This window comes from Chrysemys picta, chromosome 7 (genome assembly GCF_011386835.1).
Source record: "Chrysemys picta bellii isolate R12L10 chromosome 7, ASM1138683v2, whole genome shotgun sequence".
Lineage (NCBI taxonomy): Eukaryota > Metazoa > Chordata > Testudines > Emydidae > Chrysemys > Chrysemys picta.
Window position 1 is genome coordinate 80,163,390 of NC_088797.1, and position 18,648 is coordinate 80,182,037.

Below are 18,648 nucleotides of genomic sequence, written 5' to 3' on the forward strand. Positions count from 1 at the left end.
TGATTGCATCTGGCACATGCAATCCCGTGTGGGGGGACGTCTTGGGGAGGACATGACGCAGTCTAGGCTCCTAGCCCTATTCTTAAAGATGCCTGGCCAAAAGGAAGTCAAGAATGTCTGTGCATCATGTCCCAAATGCCAATTAATGGCCTCTAAAGGAATCTTGTGGGCTCCACTAATACCCCTCCCCTTGGTGGAGGCTACCTTTGAAGAAGTTGAAGTTACAGGCCCCCTAGAGAAGAGCACTTCTCGACTTCAGCATATACTAGTCATCATGGACTGTGCCACTAGATACTCAGAAGCTATACCACTCCAGTCTACAAATGCTAAGATCATCATTAACGAACTGCTGAAGGTCTTTGTGTGGGTAGTGTTTTCCAAAGAGGTCCTGACGGACCAGGGGACAAATTTCACATCCTGGCTGATGGAAGAAATTTGGGAACTATTAAAAAAAAAAATCAAAGCATTATGCGCATCCATATATGCTCTAGTAGAAAGATTCAGACACTCAAGAGGATACTCAAGAGATTAATTGCCCAGGATCCCTGATACTGGGAACAACTACTCCCAGCCTTACTCTTTGCCATCACAGAGGTGCCCCAAGACTCAACAGGATTTTCGCACTTCAGATTGCTATATGGATGACAACCAATGGCCATGCTCAACCTAGTATGGAAAACCTGGGAAAGCCAAGCACAGAAAGCTGAAAACATATTGCAGTATGTTTTATAGTTATGCAAGAGACTGGAGGCTATGGGGGCATACACTAGAGAAAATCTCAAAGAAGCACAGGAACAATAATGATAGCATAACAAAGGGGTGTGGATGCGTGTCTTTCAGCCAGGCATCAGAGTCCCATTACTTCTTCCAAGCTTGGAATCAAAGTTAGTAGCCAAGTGGCAAGGCCCTTATGAGGCAGCAAAGAAAGTGGGGACTGTGGACTACTTGATCAAACAACCAAGGAAGAAAAACAAACCACAAATTTACCACATAACTTATTGAAGCCCTGGAAAAAGCCAGGTAAAACCTTTTCATAACACCGTATCCTGAGGAACTGGTACTAGGACTCCAAGTTAATGACTGCCTAAAAGAAAGCCCAGTACCCCTTGGAAAACTTAAACCATAAGCAAAGGGAATGGGCACTCCAACTGGTGACCACTTTCCCACAAGTATTCTCAGCTCTCTGTAGGAAGGTGTTCTTGACTCAGTATCTCACTAACACAGAACCTCGTAAGGTAACATAGGAAGGGCTCCGACCAATCCCCAACAAGTTGAGGGGGGCCATCGAGAAAGAGATCAAGACCATGTTAGAACTTAAGGTGATAGAAGAATTCTAGAGGGACTGGAGGAGACTTTGTGCTGGTCCCAAAGCCGGATGGCTCACAGTGTTTGTGTGTCGATTTCAGAAAAATGAACTCAGTTTCTAAATTTGATGCCTACCCCATGCCACAAGCCATGCCATGAACTCCTAGACCAACTGGGAGAATCCCAATACATCACCACTTTGGATATGACAAAAGGGTGTTGGCCGATCCCCTTAACACTGTATTCCCAGGAGAAGACAGCTTTTTCTATGCCACTCAGCAGATTTCATTTTAAGACCATGCACTTTGGGTTACATGGGGTGGCAGCCACTTTTCAACATTTGATTAACCGATTATTCCAATAGCACAATCAATATGCAGTTGCATACTTGGACAACATAGTTATCTATAACAAGGATTGAGATGCTCATCTAGCTACTGTTCTCCAGTCACAGAGAAGCTGGGTTAATGGCAAAGCCCGCTAAATCTGCAGTTGGAAAGGAAGAAGCCTGTTACCTAGGTCACTGAGTTAATGGAGGACAAGTCCGCCCCTTAGTTCATGCTTTACAGGCATACAAGATCCCTATGCCAAAAGGCAGATGCGTGCCTTTCTAGGCTTAGCTGGTTATTACCACCAGTTCATACCTCATTTTGCCACCATATAGTGTCCCTGCTAACTGACCTAACTAGGGACACCACCCTTAGGTGGGTGCTGTGAACACCCACCAGCAAAAGTGCCTTCAAAAACTCAAGGCCATACTTTGCAGACACACAGTGCTATATAGCTCAAATTTCAAAATGGAATTCAAACTACAAATAAACACATCGGAGGTAGTACTAGGGGCAGGGCCGGCTCTGGCTTTTTTGCCGCCCCAGGCAAAAAAGCCTCCCGCCGCCCCCCACTGGGGAGCGCGGCAAGGGAGAGCAGCGAGTCCGGCCGGGGCCCCGCTCTCCCCAGGTGAGCGCCGCCCCTCTCCAGGTGTCGCCCCAAGCACATGCTTGGTAGGCTGGTGCCTGGAGCCGGCCCTGACTAGGGGGTAGTCCTTTCTCAAGAGATAGATGGAGAAGAACACCTGACAGTATATAGCTGGAAACTCTTCTCCACAAGAAAATATACTCAGTGATAGAAAAAAAAAGTACTTGGCTGCCAAATGGGCAATAAAGAACCTGCAGTACTACCTCCTAGGAAAGGAGTTCATACTAGTTACTAATCATGCTCCCATGCGCTGACTAAATAAAATAAATAAAAGATAAATCCAAGGATCATGAGATGGTACCTGTTGCTATAGCCATATGCCTTTCAGATGTAGCACCGGACAGGAAGTTTGCATTGCAGCCTGATTTTCTGTCCAGGGAAGTAGCCTACACCAGCCAAGGCTGGGCCTTGGCCTTGCAGGAGAGGATATGTAATGGGAGTCTTCAAACCCCATACTGAGCCTAGACAGTGGGGAGGAGAGTCTCTCCTATTTATGAGCTAGCAGCTTGATCACACCCCCATGCAGCTGCCAGAGCTGTCAATCATGGATGCAGGCACCCACAGCTGCAACCAATAGAGAAAACAAGACCTGCTATAAAGGGGAGAATACAGAGAAGGAAATGGAGACAGAAAGACCTGGGATAGCAAAGGGGTGATAGTCCTATACTAGGCTGTCTCCAAGAAAACAGCCAAGAGATTGCAAGTCCTAAAATTGAAGGACAGATAGACTTAACTGGAGAGGAGGACACAGGAATTGAGCTGACTGAGAATAAACTTGGGAGGATCAGCCAGGAGAAGCAGAGACATCTCAAAAGATCACACAGAGAGATACTGGCAGACCCCCTCAGAATATCACCTGTCGGAGATACTTTTGCAGTTGCAGGGAAGCCAACCCACCCCCACTCAATGCTGTGGAGACAGGTGTGCCCTTCTCCCCAAAATGGTATTTAACAGTGAGTTAAAGCAATAATCTGACACCTTTATTCACGTTGACATTAGCACAGAACTTGGAGTAACTGCTCTCCTCACACTCTCCCTATAGAGTTAATGGGACAGAAGGTACTTGGCTTCCTGAGCAATACATTGACCTGACGACATCACGGTACTGGTGCATTTGAAGTGCAAGCACCAGGATGTGTCAGCAAACCTGCAAAGGAACTAGAGAATTGCAAACCCTGCTTGAAAATGAATTTCTCAGAGGTTTCTAAGTAATAGAACTTTATATTTGAAAATAGTATTTTCAAGTTGCTGGTATTCCTTTAAAATGTTACAATATCCATAGTCATCAGCCTTTGATAGTGTAATTTTAGAATTATCAACACTACCAATAGGCAAGTTGTGTACTTAGGAGTCTGAAGCCAGCTTCATCACCACTCAATATAAAAAACAAATGTAATTTTGTATTCATATTTATCATTTGTCTGTACTACCCTCTAGTGGAGTTCTGAACAACCTATCCAGAATGGCCTCATTTCCCTCAAAATAATTCTACTACAGAATAAATGACTATAATGTTCAGCTACGCTTTTGTTTGGAAAATAGACTATAGGTGTCCAGCTTTTTAGGTAAGGGCTCTGACACTACACTTATGGAATATTTCTGTGAATTCAGCACTCCTGGTGTTCTATACGAAGAACATGGCAACATTTGTCAAATTCATCCTTAATAATAATAGTTTTCACTTTTGTCGTCTTTCATCTGAGGATCTCAAAATACATTCTAAAAATAGTCTCATAACTACTCACTGAGGTATGTATTATACCCATTTTACAGATGGGTACTGTGACATTTCCCAGGGTACAATCTGGACAGATGGACAGCTGTGTCCCCTCAGTTCTCCAACTTGGGGTACCTTTTATGCTGCTTCACTCGTGAGAGCAACAACTCCTAACACTGCTCACATACAGCCTTTAGGAGTAATTTACATGCAAGCTATAATGTCTGAGCTAACCACTCCTGAATTACATACAGGATGACACCAGCAAACTCGCAGTCCCAGACCTTCCCCCAGAAATCTGTATCCCGTACTGCCTAGCTCTCTCCTTCTGGACAATACAAGCTCATAGAAAGTCAGTCATTTCATTAATAGAAAATGAAATGCACAAACCCTGTTACCTCAAATGGAGGTTCTCGAATACTTCAGTCCAAACACACTAGTTTAGATAAATCAATATGTGACGTCTGATTAAACTATAATTATGCAAACCATTGTTGCTATCACCGCTATATAATTGCAGCAAATCTTATAAAAAAAATATAACTTATGGCCAGAAAGGGTTAAACAGCTTACAGGCTAACTAACCCATAGCTGACCTTTAAAGACATGTGGAGAGATAATGGTTTGTGGTTTTGTGCATTTACATATGTATGGGTAGTGGTCAACAATGTAATCAAAAGTCCCTGTCTATGCTGTATTCTGATAATTCAGAGATCAAAAGAACATCCTAACATTTAAATGAATTGTAATCACAGGATATCTCTGTATGCATCTCTCTTTGAAATGTATAGCGAATGGCGGAGGAACAGGCAATTGTCTTATATTAATTTGTATAGCTAAGTACTGGTGATAGACTGCCTAATGGATAAATTGCCTTCTGTTAATCTGAGTGAACAATTAACAAAGATGCTTAGGAAATGAGGTCCTATTGTTCCCTGAGGGACTCCAACTTGTAAAAGAAGACGTGAAATTGTACAAAAGATCCTTGGGTCCTGATCCTGTTTATCTCAGATCTGCTTAAGCTTCATCGGGGGAAGCTTGAGTCACAAGTTGAGATCCTAGTTCTGATTGGACCACCCTGAAATATAAACATTGGACTATAACCTATGAAATATTTCTGAAAGAACTCTTTGCAACTACAAAGCTTACCCTCTCTGCTATGAATCTGAACCTCAAGAATTGAACGCATGTCTGTATATATAGTGATCTTTTAGCCATACTATTTTCTTTTTTTAAAAAAAATGTTAGTTTAATTAAGAATTGGCTGTATGCATGTATTTGGGTAAGATCTGGAATATTCAATAACCTGGGAGGTAATGTGTTAGATCCTTTGGGATTGATAGAACCTTTTCTTTTATATTATTAAATGAAGAGTTTCAGAAATCTTCATCATATTTGACTTGGGTACCTGAATGGAGGCCTGAGGCTGGGTTGCTTTAAGGAAACCACGTTTCTGGGCAACCAGTGAGGTAATAAATAAGCTGTTTTATGCTGTCTTGGTAAAGCTAAGTATTGAAAATATCCACCAGGTTTGGAGATTATCTGCCCCATTCTTTGCAGTTCACTCTAATTGAGTGACTTCAGCTGGCCCCCCACTGGGACCCCGGTCACACAATAAAACAAGTTTATTAACTGCAGAAGGAAAGATTTTAAGGGGTTATAAGTAATAAGACATAAAAGTCAGAATTGGTTACAAAGAAAATGAAAAATAAGACTCAAATTAATACCTAACTTAGCTAGCTAAAATGAATTCAAAGCAAAGGTCTTTCTCACCCATATTCTTTCTGGAGTCTCTACTGGCTGGAAAGCCTCCCAGCTAGGACCTCTCCTCCAATTCAATGATGCTTCCTTTGTCTTTCAAACATTGTAACTGCCATTAAGGGAGAGAGGTGATTTGCGGGCCTCTCTTTTTCATTTTTATCTCTTTTCCTTCTCTTTGAGGATTATCTCCAGCTTGGGTTTATGTGACAGGAGGTCTGGGGAACCAGGAACCCCCAACAGTTTCATTGCTAATATATAAAGTTCTCGCTGAGACCCTTCTTCCTGCCAAAGAATGGCCATTTAACAGGTGATAATCCATGACAGTTCATTTGATTATGCCGACACCTGGTTGTGCCTTTTGTCTCTGAAAAACTGGTTTGTGCCTGTTTTCCTAAACTTGGATTATGTCTCAGTAAAGTCATACAGTAAAATCTTATAACTTTACATACAATGTTGCCATGCACATTTTACCAGGACAATAATGTTTAGCAGATTATGAGTTTTCAAATGATCACTCACAAGGCATACTTTGCACAAAATGTATCAGTCATGTAAAAAGGGTGAACATGGGGTACAGTCTGTCACAAGTACCTTTAGGGAATCAGTTAAAATAAATTTATCCCAAGGCCATATGTTGAGTCGGTCGATAATAAAATCCATAAATCCTAACTACTACCCTATTGCTCTTGCTACATTCCCCACCACACAATATATTAAGATAACATAGGAACTAAATGATTTTAGTCTTGCACAGTTGTACAGTACCTTATTTAACTGTTATGTAGGCATAGGCTCTGACTCCATTGGAACTAAGTATGCCAGTGACCTTTTATACAGTCACATTATTTACTGTATCAACTTTAAAACTGTCTTAGTGAGTCCCAGCAGTATTTTATAAATCAGCACACTTGAAAGAAGAAATTACGAATTTATGTTTTGGCAGGTATTAATATCTACATCTAAAAGGCTTACTTGATTAAAAAGAGCAACTGCAGCTACACAGCCTAGCTTAATCCCAATATGACTATATCTACCATACCATGCAAATAGCCTACTGTGTTATCTGAGCAGTTATCCATTTAACCATTTGCACTGCCTTATGGAAACTGATTGCACGTTTATTATGTCTTCACATTTAGATAAGGTATGGGTTAAAGGTTTTTGATCTGGGCACCTGACTTTGGTTTACTGCACACAATATTTTCACACTCCCTTACATTGTAGCACTATTTACACCACCAGCAAAGATGATTGGTGAAGTGAAACTGACTGACTGAAGTTCACTGAAATTACAGCAAGTGAGATGGAGATGGAGAAACTGAAAAATTTGTAGACCACAGTACTTTGCTTCATATTACACACTACAACCAAAAGTGTAGGACCTATAATTTTCCCAGTGGTTCAAGACGTGACTTTTTTGAAAGCAAGGACTAGATTCTCCATTGCTCTGCATCTTGTGTAGTAATTTCCACCAGTGCAAAATGGGCATAACATTATATACTCCGAATTATAGCATTTTATACCCACTTTTCACTGGTCTAAGTGACTACATCAAGTGAAGGGCAATGGAAAGAATCAAATCCTAATTTCTTGCAATACCCTAAAATAGTGATACTGTGTGGGGCAACTTCAAACTTACCAGATTATGAATTCAGCTGCATTAGCCAGCACTTAATTTGAGGTTATTCCCCTCCACTGTCCAAGGCACAAGATATCAGGATGTATCATTTCTTTTCCAAGATGAGCAGTCCCATTCTTTTGAGGGTATGTCTACACTACCAAATTAGTTCGAATTTATAGAAGCCGGTTTTATAGAAATCGGTTGTATACAGCCGATTGTGTGTGTCCCCACATAAAATGCTCTAAGTGCTCAGGTCGGCGGACCGCGTCCACAGTACGAGGCTAGCGTCGACTTCCGGAGCATTGCACTATGGGTAGCTATCCCACAGCTATCCCACAGTTCCCGCAGTCTCCGCCGCCTCTTGGAATTCTGGGTTGAGATCCCAATGCCTGGATGATGCAAAACACTGTCGCAGGGGGTTCTGGGTACATGTCGTCAGGCCCCTCCCCCCCCGTCACAGCAACGGCAGACAATAGATTCGCGCCTTTTTACCTGGGTTACCTGTGCAGACAACATACCACGGCAAGCATGGAGCCCGCTCAGCTCAGCTGAGCTCACCGTCACCATATGTCCTCTGGGTGCCGGCAGACGTGGGACTGCAGTGCTACACAGCAGCAGCTGCTAACTGCCTTTTGGCGGTAGACGGTGTAGCATGAGTAATAGCCATGGGGCTGGCAGCCGTAGGGCTGCATTGCACCAGCCCCTTGCCCTTTGGTAGGCGATGGTATATTATGATTGGTACCCATCGTCGTCGTACTGGAGTGGCTGTCAATCATGGCCACCTGGGCAGACATGCTACTGTTTCGATGATGATGGCTACCAATCGTAGTATACTATTTTCTGCCAATTGCCCAGTATTGTCTGCTAAGCACCCAGAAGAGGCCGAGGGCGATCTGGGTGCTGGCGGACGTGGGGCTGGCAGACGTGGGGCTGCATTGCTACACAGCAGCAGCCCCTTGCCTTTTGGCAGACGATGGTATATTATGATTGGTATCCGTCATCATCATACTGCAGAGGCTATCACTCATGCTGCACCGTCGGCTGCCAGCTTAAGATGTAAAAAATAGATTTGTTCTGTATTCATTTGCTTCCCCTTCCTCCGTGAAATCAACGGCCTGCTAAGCCCAGGGTTTTCAGTTTAATCTTTGGGGGGACCATTCTGTGTGACAGTTGTTTGTGTTTCTCCCTGATGCACAGCCACCTTTCTTGATTTTAATTCCCTGTTCCTGTACCTGTACGCCATGTCGTCACTCGGCCCTCCCTCCTTCTCCTGGTCCATCAGATACTAGTTTCGCGCCTTTTTTCTGACCAGGCGCCATAGCTAGCACTGGGATCATGGAGCCCGCTCAGATCACCGCGGCAATTATGAACACTATGAACACTACGCGCATTGTCCTGGAGTATATGCAGAGCCAGGACATGCCAAGGCGAAACCCGGACCACCCGAGGAGGCGATTGCAGCGCGGCGAAGAGAGTGATGAGGAAATTGACATGGACATAGACCTCTCACAAGGCACAGGCCCCAGCAATGTGGAAATCATGGTGTCACTGGGGCAGGTTCATGCTGTGGAACGCCGATTCTGGGCCCGGGAAACAAGCACAGACTGGTGGGACCGCATCGTGCTGCAGGTATGGGACGATTCCCAGTGGCTGAGAAGCTTTCGCATGCGTAAGGGCACTTTCATGGAACTTTGTGACTTGCTTTCCCCTGCCCTGAAACGCCAGGATACCAAGATGAGAGCAGCCCTCACAGTTGAGAAGCGAGTGGCGATAGCCCTGTGGAAGCTTGCAACGCCAGACAGCTACCGGTCAGTCGGGAATCAATTTGGAGTGGGCAAATCTACGGTGGGGGCTGCTGTGATCCAATTTGCCAGGGCAATGAAAGACCTGGTGATATCAAGGGTAGTGACTCTGGGCAACGTGCAGTCAATAGTGGATGGTTTTGCTGAAATGGGATTCCCAAACTGTGGCGGGGCCATAGACGGAACCCATATACCTATCTTGTCACCGGAGCACCAAGCCACCGACTACGTAAACCGCAAGGGGTACTTTTCAATGCTGCTGCAAGCCCTGGTGGATCACAAGGGACGTTTCACCAACATCAACGTGGGATGGCCGGGAAAGGTACATGATGCTCGCGTCTTCAGGAACTCTGCTCTGTTTCGAAAGCTGGAGGAAGGGACTTTCTTCCTGGACCAGAAAGTAACCGTTGGGGATGTTGAAATGCCTATCGTGATCCTTGGGGACCCAGCCTACCCCTTAATGCCATGGCTCATGAAGCCGTACACAGGCAGCCTGGACAGGAGTCAGGACCTGTTCAACTACAGGCTGAGCAAGTGCCGAATGGTGGTGGAATGTGCATTTGGACGTTTAAAAGCGCGCTGGTGCAGCTTACTGACTCGCTCAGACCTCAGTGAAAAGAATATCCCCATTGTTATTGCTGCTTGCTGTGCGCTCCACAATATCTGTGAGAGTAAGGGGGAGACCTTTATGGCGGGGTGGGAGGTTGAGGCAACTCGCCTGGCCGCTGATTACGCGCAGCCAGACACCAGGGCGGTTAGAGGAGCACAGCAGGGCGCGGTGCGCATCAGAGAAGCTTTGAAAACGAGTTTTGTGACTGGCCAGGCTACTGTGTGAAACTTCTGTTTGTTTATCCTTGATGAACCCTCCAAACCCCCCCCCCGACCCGGTTCACTCTACTTCCCTGTAAACCAACCATCCCACCCCACCCTCCCCTCCCCAATTCGAGCACCGCTTGCAGAGGCAATAAAGTCATTGTTTTTTCACATTCATGCATTCTTTATTAGTTCCTCACAGAAGTAGGGGGATAATTGCCAAGGTAGCCTGGGATGGGTGGGGGAGGAGGGATGGAAAAGGACACACTGCATTTTAAAACTTTAAGTCTTATTGAAGGCCAGCCTTCTGATGCTTGGGCGATCATCTGGGGTGGAGTGACTGGGTGGCCGGAGGCCCCCCCACCGTGTTCTTGGGCGTCTGGGTGAGGAGGCTATGGAACTTGGGGAGGAGGGCTGTTGGTTACACAGGGGCTGTAGCGGCGGTCTCTGCTCCTGCTGCCTTTCCTGCAGCTCAACCATACGCTCGAGCATATCAGTTTGATGCTCCAGCAGACGGAGCATTGACTCTTGCCGTCTGTCTGCAAGCTGACGCCACCTATCGTCTTCAGCCCGCCACTTGCTCTTTTCATCCCGCCATTCAGCCCGCCACCTCTCCTCTCGTTCATATTGTGCTTTTCTCATGTCCGACATTGACTGCCTCCACGCATTCTGCTGTGCTCTATCAGCGTGGGAGGACATCTGCAGCTCTGTGAACATATCGTCCCTCGTCCTACGTTTTCTCTTTCTAATGTTCACTAGCCTCTGCGAAGGAGAAACATTTGCAGCTGGTGGAGGAGAAGGGAGAGGTGGTTAAAAAAGACATTTTAGAGAACAATGGGTACACTCTTTCATTACAAGGTCGCATATTTCGGCTTGCAGGCAGCCATGGTAGGCCACAGTGTTTTGGCTTTTTTAACCTTCTTAACATGCGGGAAAGGTTGCAAACAGCAGCGCATTTCCCATATCAAGGATGAATTGGGTTGTCCACTTAAAATGGGTTTTCAATGTAAAAGGAGGGGCTGCGGTTTCCCGGTTAACATGCGGCACAAACACAAGTAAACACCCCCCCCCCACACACACACACACACACGATTCTCTGGGATGATCACTTCACCCCTCCCCTCCACCGCGTGGTTAACAGCGGGGAACATTTCTGTTCAGAAGAGCAGGAACGGGCGCCTCTGAATGTCCCCTTAATAAAATCACCCCATTTCAACCAGGTGACCGTGAATGATATCACTCTCCTGAGGATAACAAAGAGAGATAAGGAATGGATATTGTCTGCATGCCAGCAAACACCGGGACCATACGCTGCCATGCTTTGTTATGCAATGATTCCAGACTACGTGCTACTGGCCTGGCATGGTAAAGTGTCCTACCATGGCGGACGGGATAAGGCAGCCCTCCCCAGAAACCTTTTGCAAAGGCTTTGGGAGTACATAAAGGAGAGCTTTCTGGAGATGTCCCTGGAGGATTTCCACTCCATCCCCATACACATTAACAGACTTTTCCAGTAGATGTACTGGCCGCGATTGCCAGGGCAAATTAATCATTAAACACGCTTGCTTTTAAACCATGTGTAATGTTTACAAATATTTACAAAGGTACACTCACCAGAGGTCTCCTGTGTGCCCTGAGGGTCTTGGGTGAGTTCGGGGGTTACTGGTTCCAGGTCCAGGGTCACAAACATATCCTGGCTGTTGGGGAAACCGGTTTCTCCGCTTCCTTGCTGCTGTGAGCTACCTACAGTACCTCCATCCTCATCTTCCTCGTTCCCCGAACCGTCTTCCCTGTGTGTTTCTCCAGTGAGAGAGTCATAGCACACGGTTGGGGTAGTGGTGGCTGCACCCCCTAGGATCGCATGCAGCTCCGCGTAGAAGCGGCAAGTTTGCGGCTCTGCCCCGGACCTTCCGTTTGCTTCTCTGGCTTTGTGGTAAGCTTGCCGTAGCGCCTTAATTTTCACGCGGCACTGCTGTGTGTCCCTGTTATGGCCTCGGTCCTTCATGGCCTTGGAGATCTTTTCTAATACTTTGCCATTTCTTTTACTGCTACGGAGTTCAGCTATCACTGCTTCATCTCCCCATATGGCGAGCAGATCCCGTACCTCCCGTTCGGTCCATGCTGGAGCTCTTTTGCGATCCTGGGACTCCATCACGGTTACCTGTGCTGATGAGCTCTGCGTGGTCACCTGTGCTCTCCACGCTGAGCAAACAGGAAATGAAATTCAAACATTCGCGGGTCTTTTCCTGTCTACCTGGTCAGTGCATCTGAGTTGAAAGTGCTGTCCAGAGCGGTCACAATGAAGCACTGTGGGATAGCTCCCGGAGGCCAATAACGTCGAATTCCGTCCACACTACCCCAATTCCGACCTGCAAAGGCCAGTTTTATCGCTAATCCCCTCGTCGGAGGTGGTGTAAAGAAACCGGTTTAAAGGACCCTTTAAGTCGAAAGAAAGGGCTTCGTCGTGTGGACGTGTCCAGGCTTAATTCGATTTAACGCTGCTAAAGTCGACCTAAACCCGTAGTGTAGACCAGGCCTGAATCTCTCCACATATGGAAGCTGTTCCATGCCCTTAATCATTTTTGTTGCCCTTCTCTGTACCTTTTCCAGTACATCTTTTTTGAGATGAGACAACCAGAATTGCATGCAGTATTCAAGGTGTGAACGTATCAAGGATTTACATAGTGTCATTATAATATTTTCTGTTGTATTATCTATCCCTTTCCTAATGGTTCCGAACATACTGTTAATTTGGGGGGGGGGGTTTGACTGCCACTGCACATTGAGCATTTAGAGAACTATCCACAATGACTCCAAGATCTCTTTCTTGCGTGATCACAGCTAATTTATTCCCCATCACTTTGTATGTATACTTGGGATGATATTTTCTCGTGTGCATTATTTTGCATTTATCAACATTTCATCTGCCATTTTCTTGCCCAGGCACCTAGTTTTGTGAAACCCCTTTAACTCTTGGCAGTCTGCTTTGGACTTAACTATCTTTGGATCATCTAAAAACTTTGCCACCTCACTGTTTACCCCTTTTTCAGATCATTTATGAATATGTTGAACAGCACTGGTATCAGTATAGATCTTTCGGAGACCCTGCTATTTCCTCTCTCCACTGTGAAAACTGACCATTTATTCCTATCCTTTGTTTCCTATCTTTTAACCAGTTACTGAACCATGAAAGGACCTTCCCACTTATCCTATGACTCTCTACTTGATTAAGAGGGTGAGGGACCTTGTGAAACGCTTTCTGAGAGTCCAAATACACTATATCCCCTGGATCACCCTTGTCCACATTCTTGTTGACCCCCTCAAAGAATTCTAGTAGATTAGTGAGACATGATTTCCCTTTAAGAAAGCCATGTTGACTCTTCCAACATATCATGCTCATTTATGTGCCTGATCATTCAGTTCTTTACTATAGTTTCAACTAATTTGCCTGGTACTGAAGTTAAGCTTACCAGCCTGTAATTGGCAAGATTACCTCTGGAGCCTTTTTAAAAAAATTGGTGTCACATTAGCTATCTACCAGTAATACAGAGGTAAATTTAAGCAATAGGTTACATACCATAGTTAGTGGTTCTGTAATTTCATATTTGTGTTCCATCAGAACTCTTGGGTGATTATCATCTGCTCCTGGTGACCTATTACTGTTTAATTTATCAATTTGTTCCAAAACCTCCTCTATTGACATCTCAATCTGGGACTGTTCCTCAGATTTGTCACCTAAAAACAGTGGTTCAGCTGTAGCTGTAGCAATCTCCCTCACATACTCTGCAGCAAAAACTAATGCAAAGAATTCATTTAGCTTCTCCACAAAAGCCTTGTTTTCCTTGAATGCTCCTTTAGCACCTTGATCAATGGGTGGCCCCACTGATTATTTGGCAATCCTGCTTCTGACATACTTAAATATTTTTTGCTGTTAGTTTGTGTGTCTTTTGCTAGTTGATCTTCACATTCTTTTTTGGCCTAATTTCTATTTTTACATGTGACAGGTGCCAGAATTTATGCTCCTTTCTATTTTCCTCAGTAGGATTTGACTTCCAATTTTGTCTCTAACTACCTCTTTTATTTTGTTGTTTAGCCATGGTGGTGGGTTTTTTTTTATCTTCTTATTGTTTATTTACTTATTATTTGGGTATGCATATAGTTTGACCCTCTATTATGGTGTTTTTTTTAAAGTTTCCATGCACCTTCCAGGCACTTCACTCTTGTGACTGTTCCTTTTAATTTCCATTTAACTAGCCTCCTCATTTTTGTGTAGTTGCTCTTTTTGAAGTATAAATGCTACCATGGTGGGTCTCTTTGGTATTCCCCCCTACAAAAATGTTAAGCTTAATTATGGTTTAGCTATATTCAACCTCTTGGACCAGATCCTGTGATCCATTTAGGTCTAAACCTAGAATTGCCTCACCCCTTGTAGCAGAGGGGACTCGCAATTGCTGATATGGGGGGAGAGCACAATTTAAAGATTCTGGTGGTATGCAGTGGGGTTCAGGGCAGGTACTCAAGAGACAAAGGGGTCTGATTTCTAGAGGTACTTTTGATGTAATGTTTTACAATACTTTGTAATAGCAGGTGGACACTATTCTAAAAGAGAGCTACTCCTGACATAGGGACCGACTGCCTCTCTTCCTGGGGGAGGGGGGTGCTTAACCCACACTCTGCCCCAGACCTGCCTCAACTCCACCCCTTCCCCCAAGTCCAATCCTTGCCTCTTCCTGCCCCTGCTCTGCCTCCCAGCCCTGCCCCCACTCCATCCCTTCTCCCAAAGCCCCACCCTACTGCCCCCTCCCCCAAGCATGCCCCATTGCCACTCCTTCCCCTCCCTCCCAGCACCTCTTGCACACCACTGAACCAGCTGATCGCAGCATGCCGGAGGCGCTGGGAGGGAGGGGGAGGAGTTGATTGGCGGGGCCGCTGGCGGACAGGAGGCGCAGGGGACAAGGGGGGAGCTTGGCTGCCAGTGGATGCTAAACACCCACAAATTTTTTTCCATAAGTACTCCAGCCCTGGAGGTTTACAACCAACTGTGAAACTTGGAAACTACCTCGTTGGCAGCACAAGTGTCAGACTTTAAGATCCAAGGGAAAGACTGCTGCAGCTGGTCCTGTTGAGATCCAGGAAGTGGGCGAGCTTCTGCCCGCCCACTGCTAAAGGACCTCCTCGCAGCCTAAGGGGAGGATCCACAGGTCCAGGATTCCAAATGACTGCAGGGGACAACTAAAGATATAACAGGAACGGGAGTAAGGGCTAATTGAAGGGAACCTGATGGGGACACCGAGCAGAGAACCCTGGACAGGGCCCACTGATCCTCGAAGCTGTCAAGAGAGCCAGCGGACACCGCCCAGAGGAACTCTGTCTGGATGCGTGAACGGACTGAGCAGTGGAAATAGGCCCCCACAGTTGCAGGAAACCCCGTCAGCCAATCTCCTCTCCCTGGTTTTGTAGATGGCCATTTTGGCCAGGGCTAGGAGGAGGTTGACAAGGAGGTCCTGCGACTTTGTGAGGCCATGGATAGGGAGTGCATAGATGAGAAGATGAAGGGAAAAGTGCAACCAAAAATGTAATAATAGATCCAGGAGGAGCCGGAATAGGGGCTGTAACCTGGCGCACTCCAGATATACATGCGCCAGGGTCTCCCTCGTGCCACAAAAGGGGTAGGTGTCTGGGATGGGAGTGAACCGCGCCAAGTACACGCCCATGCTCACGGCTTCGTGAAAGAGCCCCCAGCTGATGTTGCCAGTGGACCTTGGGACCAAGTTGGAATATAGGCTGGCCGGGGCAGGACACGAGGGTGAGGACATGAAGAGTGTGAAGCCCGAGCATGTACAAATGTTTTCTTGGCGCGGTCTGGAAGCAAACTGGCTGTAATTCATGCAGCTGGCTCAAAGTAAAGGGGTGGGATGGCTGGGTAGGTCCACGGGGCAGGGACCTGATGAAAAGGTCCAGAGGGTCTGGGGTGGAGGGTGGTGGAGCGTGCCCTCCCGCAGGACCTGGTCGAGGAAAGCCCGAGCAGTAGGCGGTAAAGCGGCCCTAACCTCCTGAAGTACGCGCCGGGAAGTACGAGGGCTGGAGAGCCCCATGCGCCGAGCAAACATCAAGGGATCCAGCCAGTCTCAGACTCTGGTGACTTCTGCCAGGACCAACCTCTGGCACACCGAGGGCGACTCCGCCACCTGCACATGGAGCTGGGGGTTGTGTAGCAGGGGCTCCACGAGGAGATCCACCCTCAGTGGCCGCCACGGACCTGGTCACAGAGAGCAGTTTCCAGGTCCGGAGGAGGTCCTGGTAGAAGACTGGAGGCTCAGACATGTCTCATTGAAGACCTCTTGGATGGAGATAAAGGAGCTGCCAGTTGTATCGGAGCCCTCGGAAGCAGCACAGGAAAGCGTGCGCCAGTATGCTCCACGCCGGACTACTTACACCATAAAGGAGCCTCTGCAGGGCCTGGAAGCAAAAGACGTGGACCTCAGTGCGCAGGCACTTCAGGCTCTGTCCTCCCTCCTCCAGGGGCAGGTGGAAGACCCCTGCAGAGACCCAGTGCACTCCTACCCAGAAGAACTCCAGAATCAATGTCCGGAGGTTGGCCAGGAAGCCCGGGGCCGGGACCAGGGTGTTGAGCTGGTGCCAGAGCATGGACAGGACTAGCTGATTGAACACCAGTGCCCTCCCTCAGAGGGAGAGGCACCAGAGTAGTCCTGTCCATCTCTGGAACCACTCTGCCACCCTACCCTCTAAACCTTGCCAGTTCTCCAGCGGAGATGGATGCGTGGCAGAAAGGTAAGTAAACACCGAGATAGAGCAGCGGACCTGTGCGCCACCAGATGGCCTGAAGCATGGGTGGGAAGGAGCTTGCCTACCACCCATCCCTGACCACCAGGCCAGAGCTCTTAACCCAGCTCACCCAGGTCAAAGAGGCTACCGAGTAGATGGCTTAGCAAGTCTCCACCCATGCCAGGTCACCTGGGTCCTGGACCACGAGGAGCACGTCGGCAGCGTACGCTGACAGGACCTGCTGCAGCTCTGGCTCTCACAGCACCAACCCCGTCAGTCTCCAGCGCAGCTGGTGTCAGGGATTGCTCTGGGCAGGTAAGGAAGCCAGTGCCTGGGGAGACATGTGAAAAAGGGAGAGAGCTGCTGTACCTGAGTTGCTTTCTGGGGCAGGCAGGCGGGGAGCGGCTGTTGAGTAATGTGGCGAGCTCAGCACTAGCTGTGTTATACAGAGCATGGGGGACAGGAGCTGTAGGAACTGGCAGTAAAAGCGTAGAGTGAGCTGCATGCATGAGGGTCAGGGAGAGGCTGTAGCTGTGAGGGAACCACTCTGAGCCTGCAGGCAGCTGGGCCAAAGCCAGCTGTATGTGGGAACCAGATGTGAGCTGCACTCCTACACCCAGCTATGTACTGGGGGGAAGGGCAGGAGCCATCTGTGTGCAGGGAAGATGGGAATGATAGGGTGACCAGATGAGAGGAAGAAAATATCGGGACACATGGGGGGGGGGGGGGGGGGAGGGAGAGCAAAAAAAAAAAAAAAAAAGCAAAGTGTCGCAAAATATCGGGACAAATTGCATCCCAACCAAGCATGGGTCGGGACGCAGGGCAAACGCCTAAATGAGGAGCTTGGCACTGAGGGCTAGCACCAGCTATGTGCATGTGGGAGGGGGCAGGAGCCAACAGCGTGCAGGGGAGATGAGTGGGAGAGAGGTGCTGTGGATGCTGACCAGAGCAGCAAGTGAGCCTGGAGCCCAGCTGCCAAATGCCCTACCCACCCAGCGGGAGCTCCACAGCAGGTCTGCCCAGCCCAGGTCTGTGTGAGGAGGGGAGAAGTTGTCTATACATTTCATATAGCAGCCAGCTGGGGAGGAGTCAGATGTCTCCAGTGGATATAAACCTTGGCAGAAATTGCAGGGGGGGGGACATGACCCACCCCACAAGTCACTTCTGCCTTTTAGGTTCCGAGACTAGCTGCTGCAAGAAGCAGTCATTAATGGTGTTTAGAAATTTAATCTCTGCATCCTGTCCTGAGGTCACATGTTCCCAGACAATGTGGAGATAGTTGAAATGCACCATTGTTATTGGGTTTTCTGTTTTTCTAGCCTCTCTAATCTCTCTGAGCATTTTACAGCATGATTACCCTTGCAGCTCCTTCTGACCTTATGGTTCTATGATTCTATGTGCCAAAGGATGGTCTCAAGGAATGCACATAGATGGGTGCATCAGTCTAAACAGTCTGCAAGCATTTTACTGAGTAACAATATTGTCCAACTTTAGGGATGCTGCAAAGATCACTGATTGGGAGGTGTCAGATCCTACACTGATGAGCATGATAGAGGAAGGGATCCAGGGAATATAGCTGGCATCTCCATTACTAATTTGTTGCATTTATCTGGCCTATGACTGATGTGGGGGGCTGTGATCATTCACAAAAATTACAAAAAGTATGAGGCAGATTGATAATGTCTCATTGAAACACCCAGGAAAATCCTTCATCCCAGAAGGGGCAGACTTTAAAGACTCTCTTTAAATAAAGCCCAAAGCAAAGAGCCTTGGCACCTGTAAATGCTGGTGGAAGTACCAATAAGACTTTCTTGAGTATTGAAAGGACCCGCCCACGTTACAATACCTGCTCCTTGCCTTTGTATTAG

At 47.1% G+C, this 18,648-nt stretch overlaps 1 protein-coding gene across 1 annotated transcript; it reads right to left on the reverse strand.

Moving 5' to 3' along the window:
• Positions 1-10,157: 10,157 nt before the first annotated feature.
• LOC135972740 (uncharacterized) lies at positions 10,158-12,532 on the reverse strand. The gene is made up of 2 exons (XM_065551870.1): positions 11,609-12,532; positions 10,158-10,779 (listed from the first exon to the last, which is right to left on the reverse strand). The coding sequence occupies exons 1-2, from the start codon at positions 12,144-12,146 to the stop codon at positions 10,277-10,279; spliced, it is 1,041 nt and encodes a 346-aa protein (XP_065407942.1). The 5' UTR covers positions 12,147-12,532; the 3' UTR covers positions 10,158-10,276.
• Between the last annotated feature and the right edge of the window lie 6,116 nt (positions 12,533-18,648).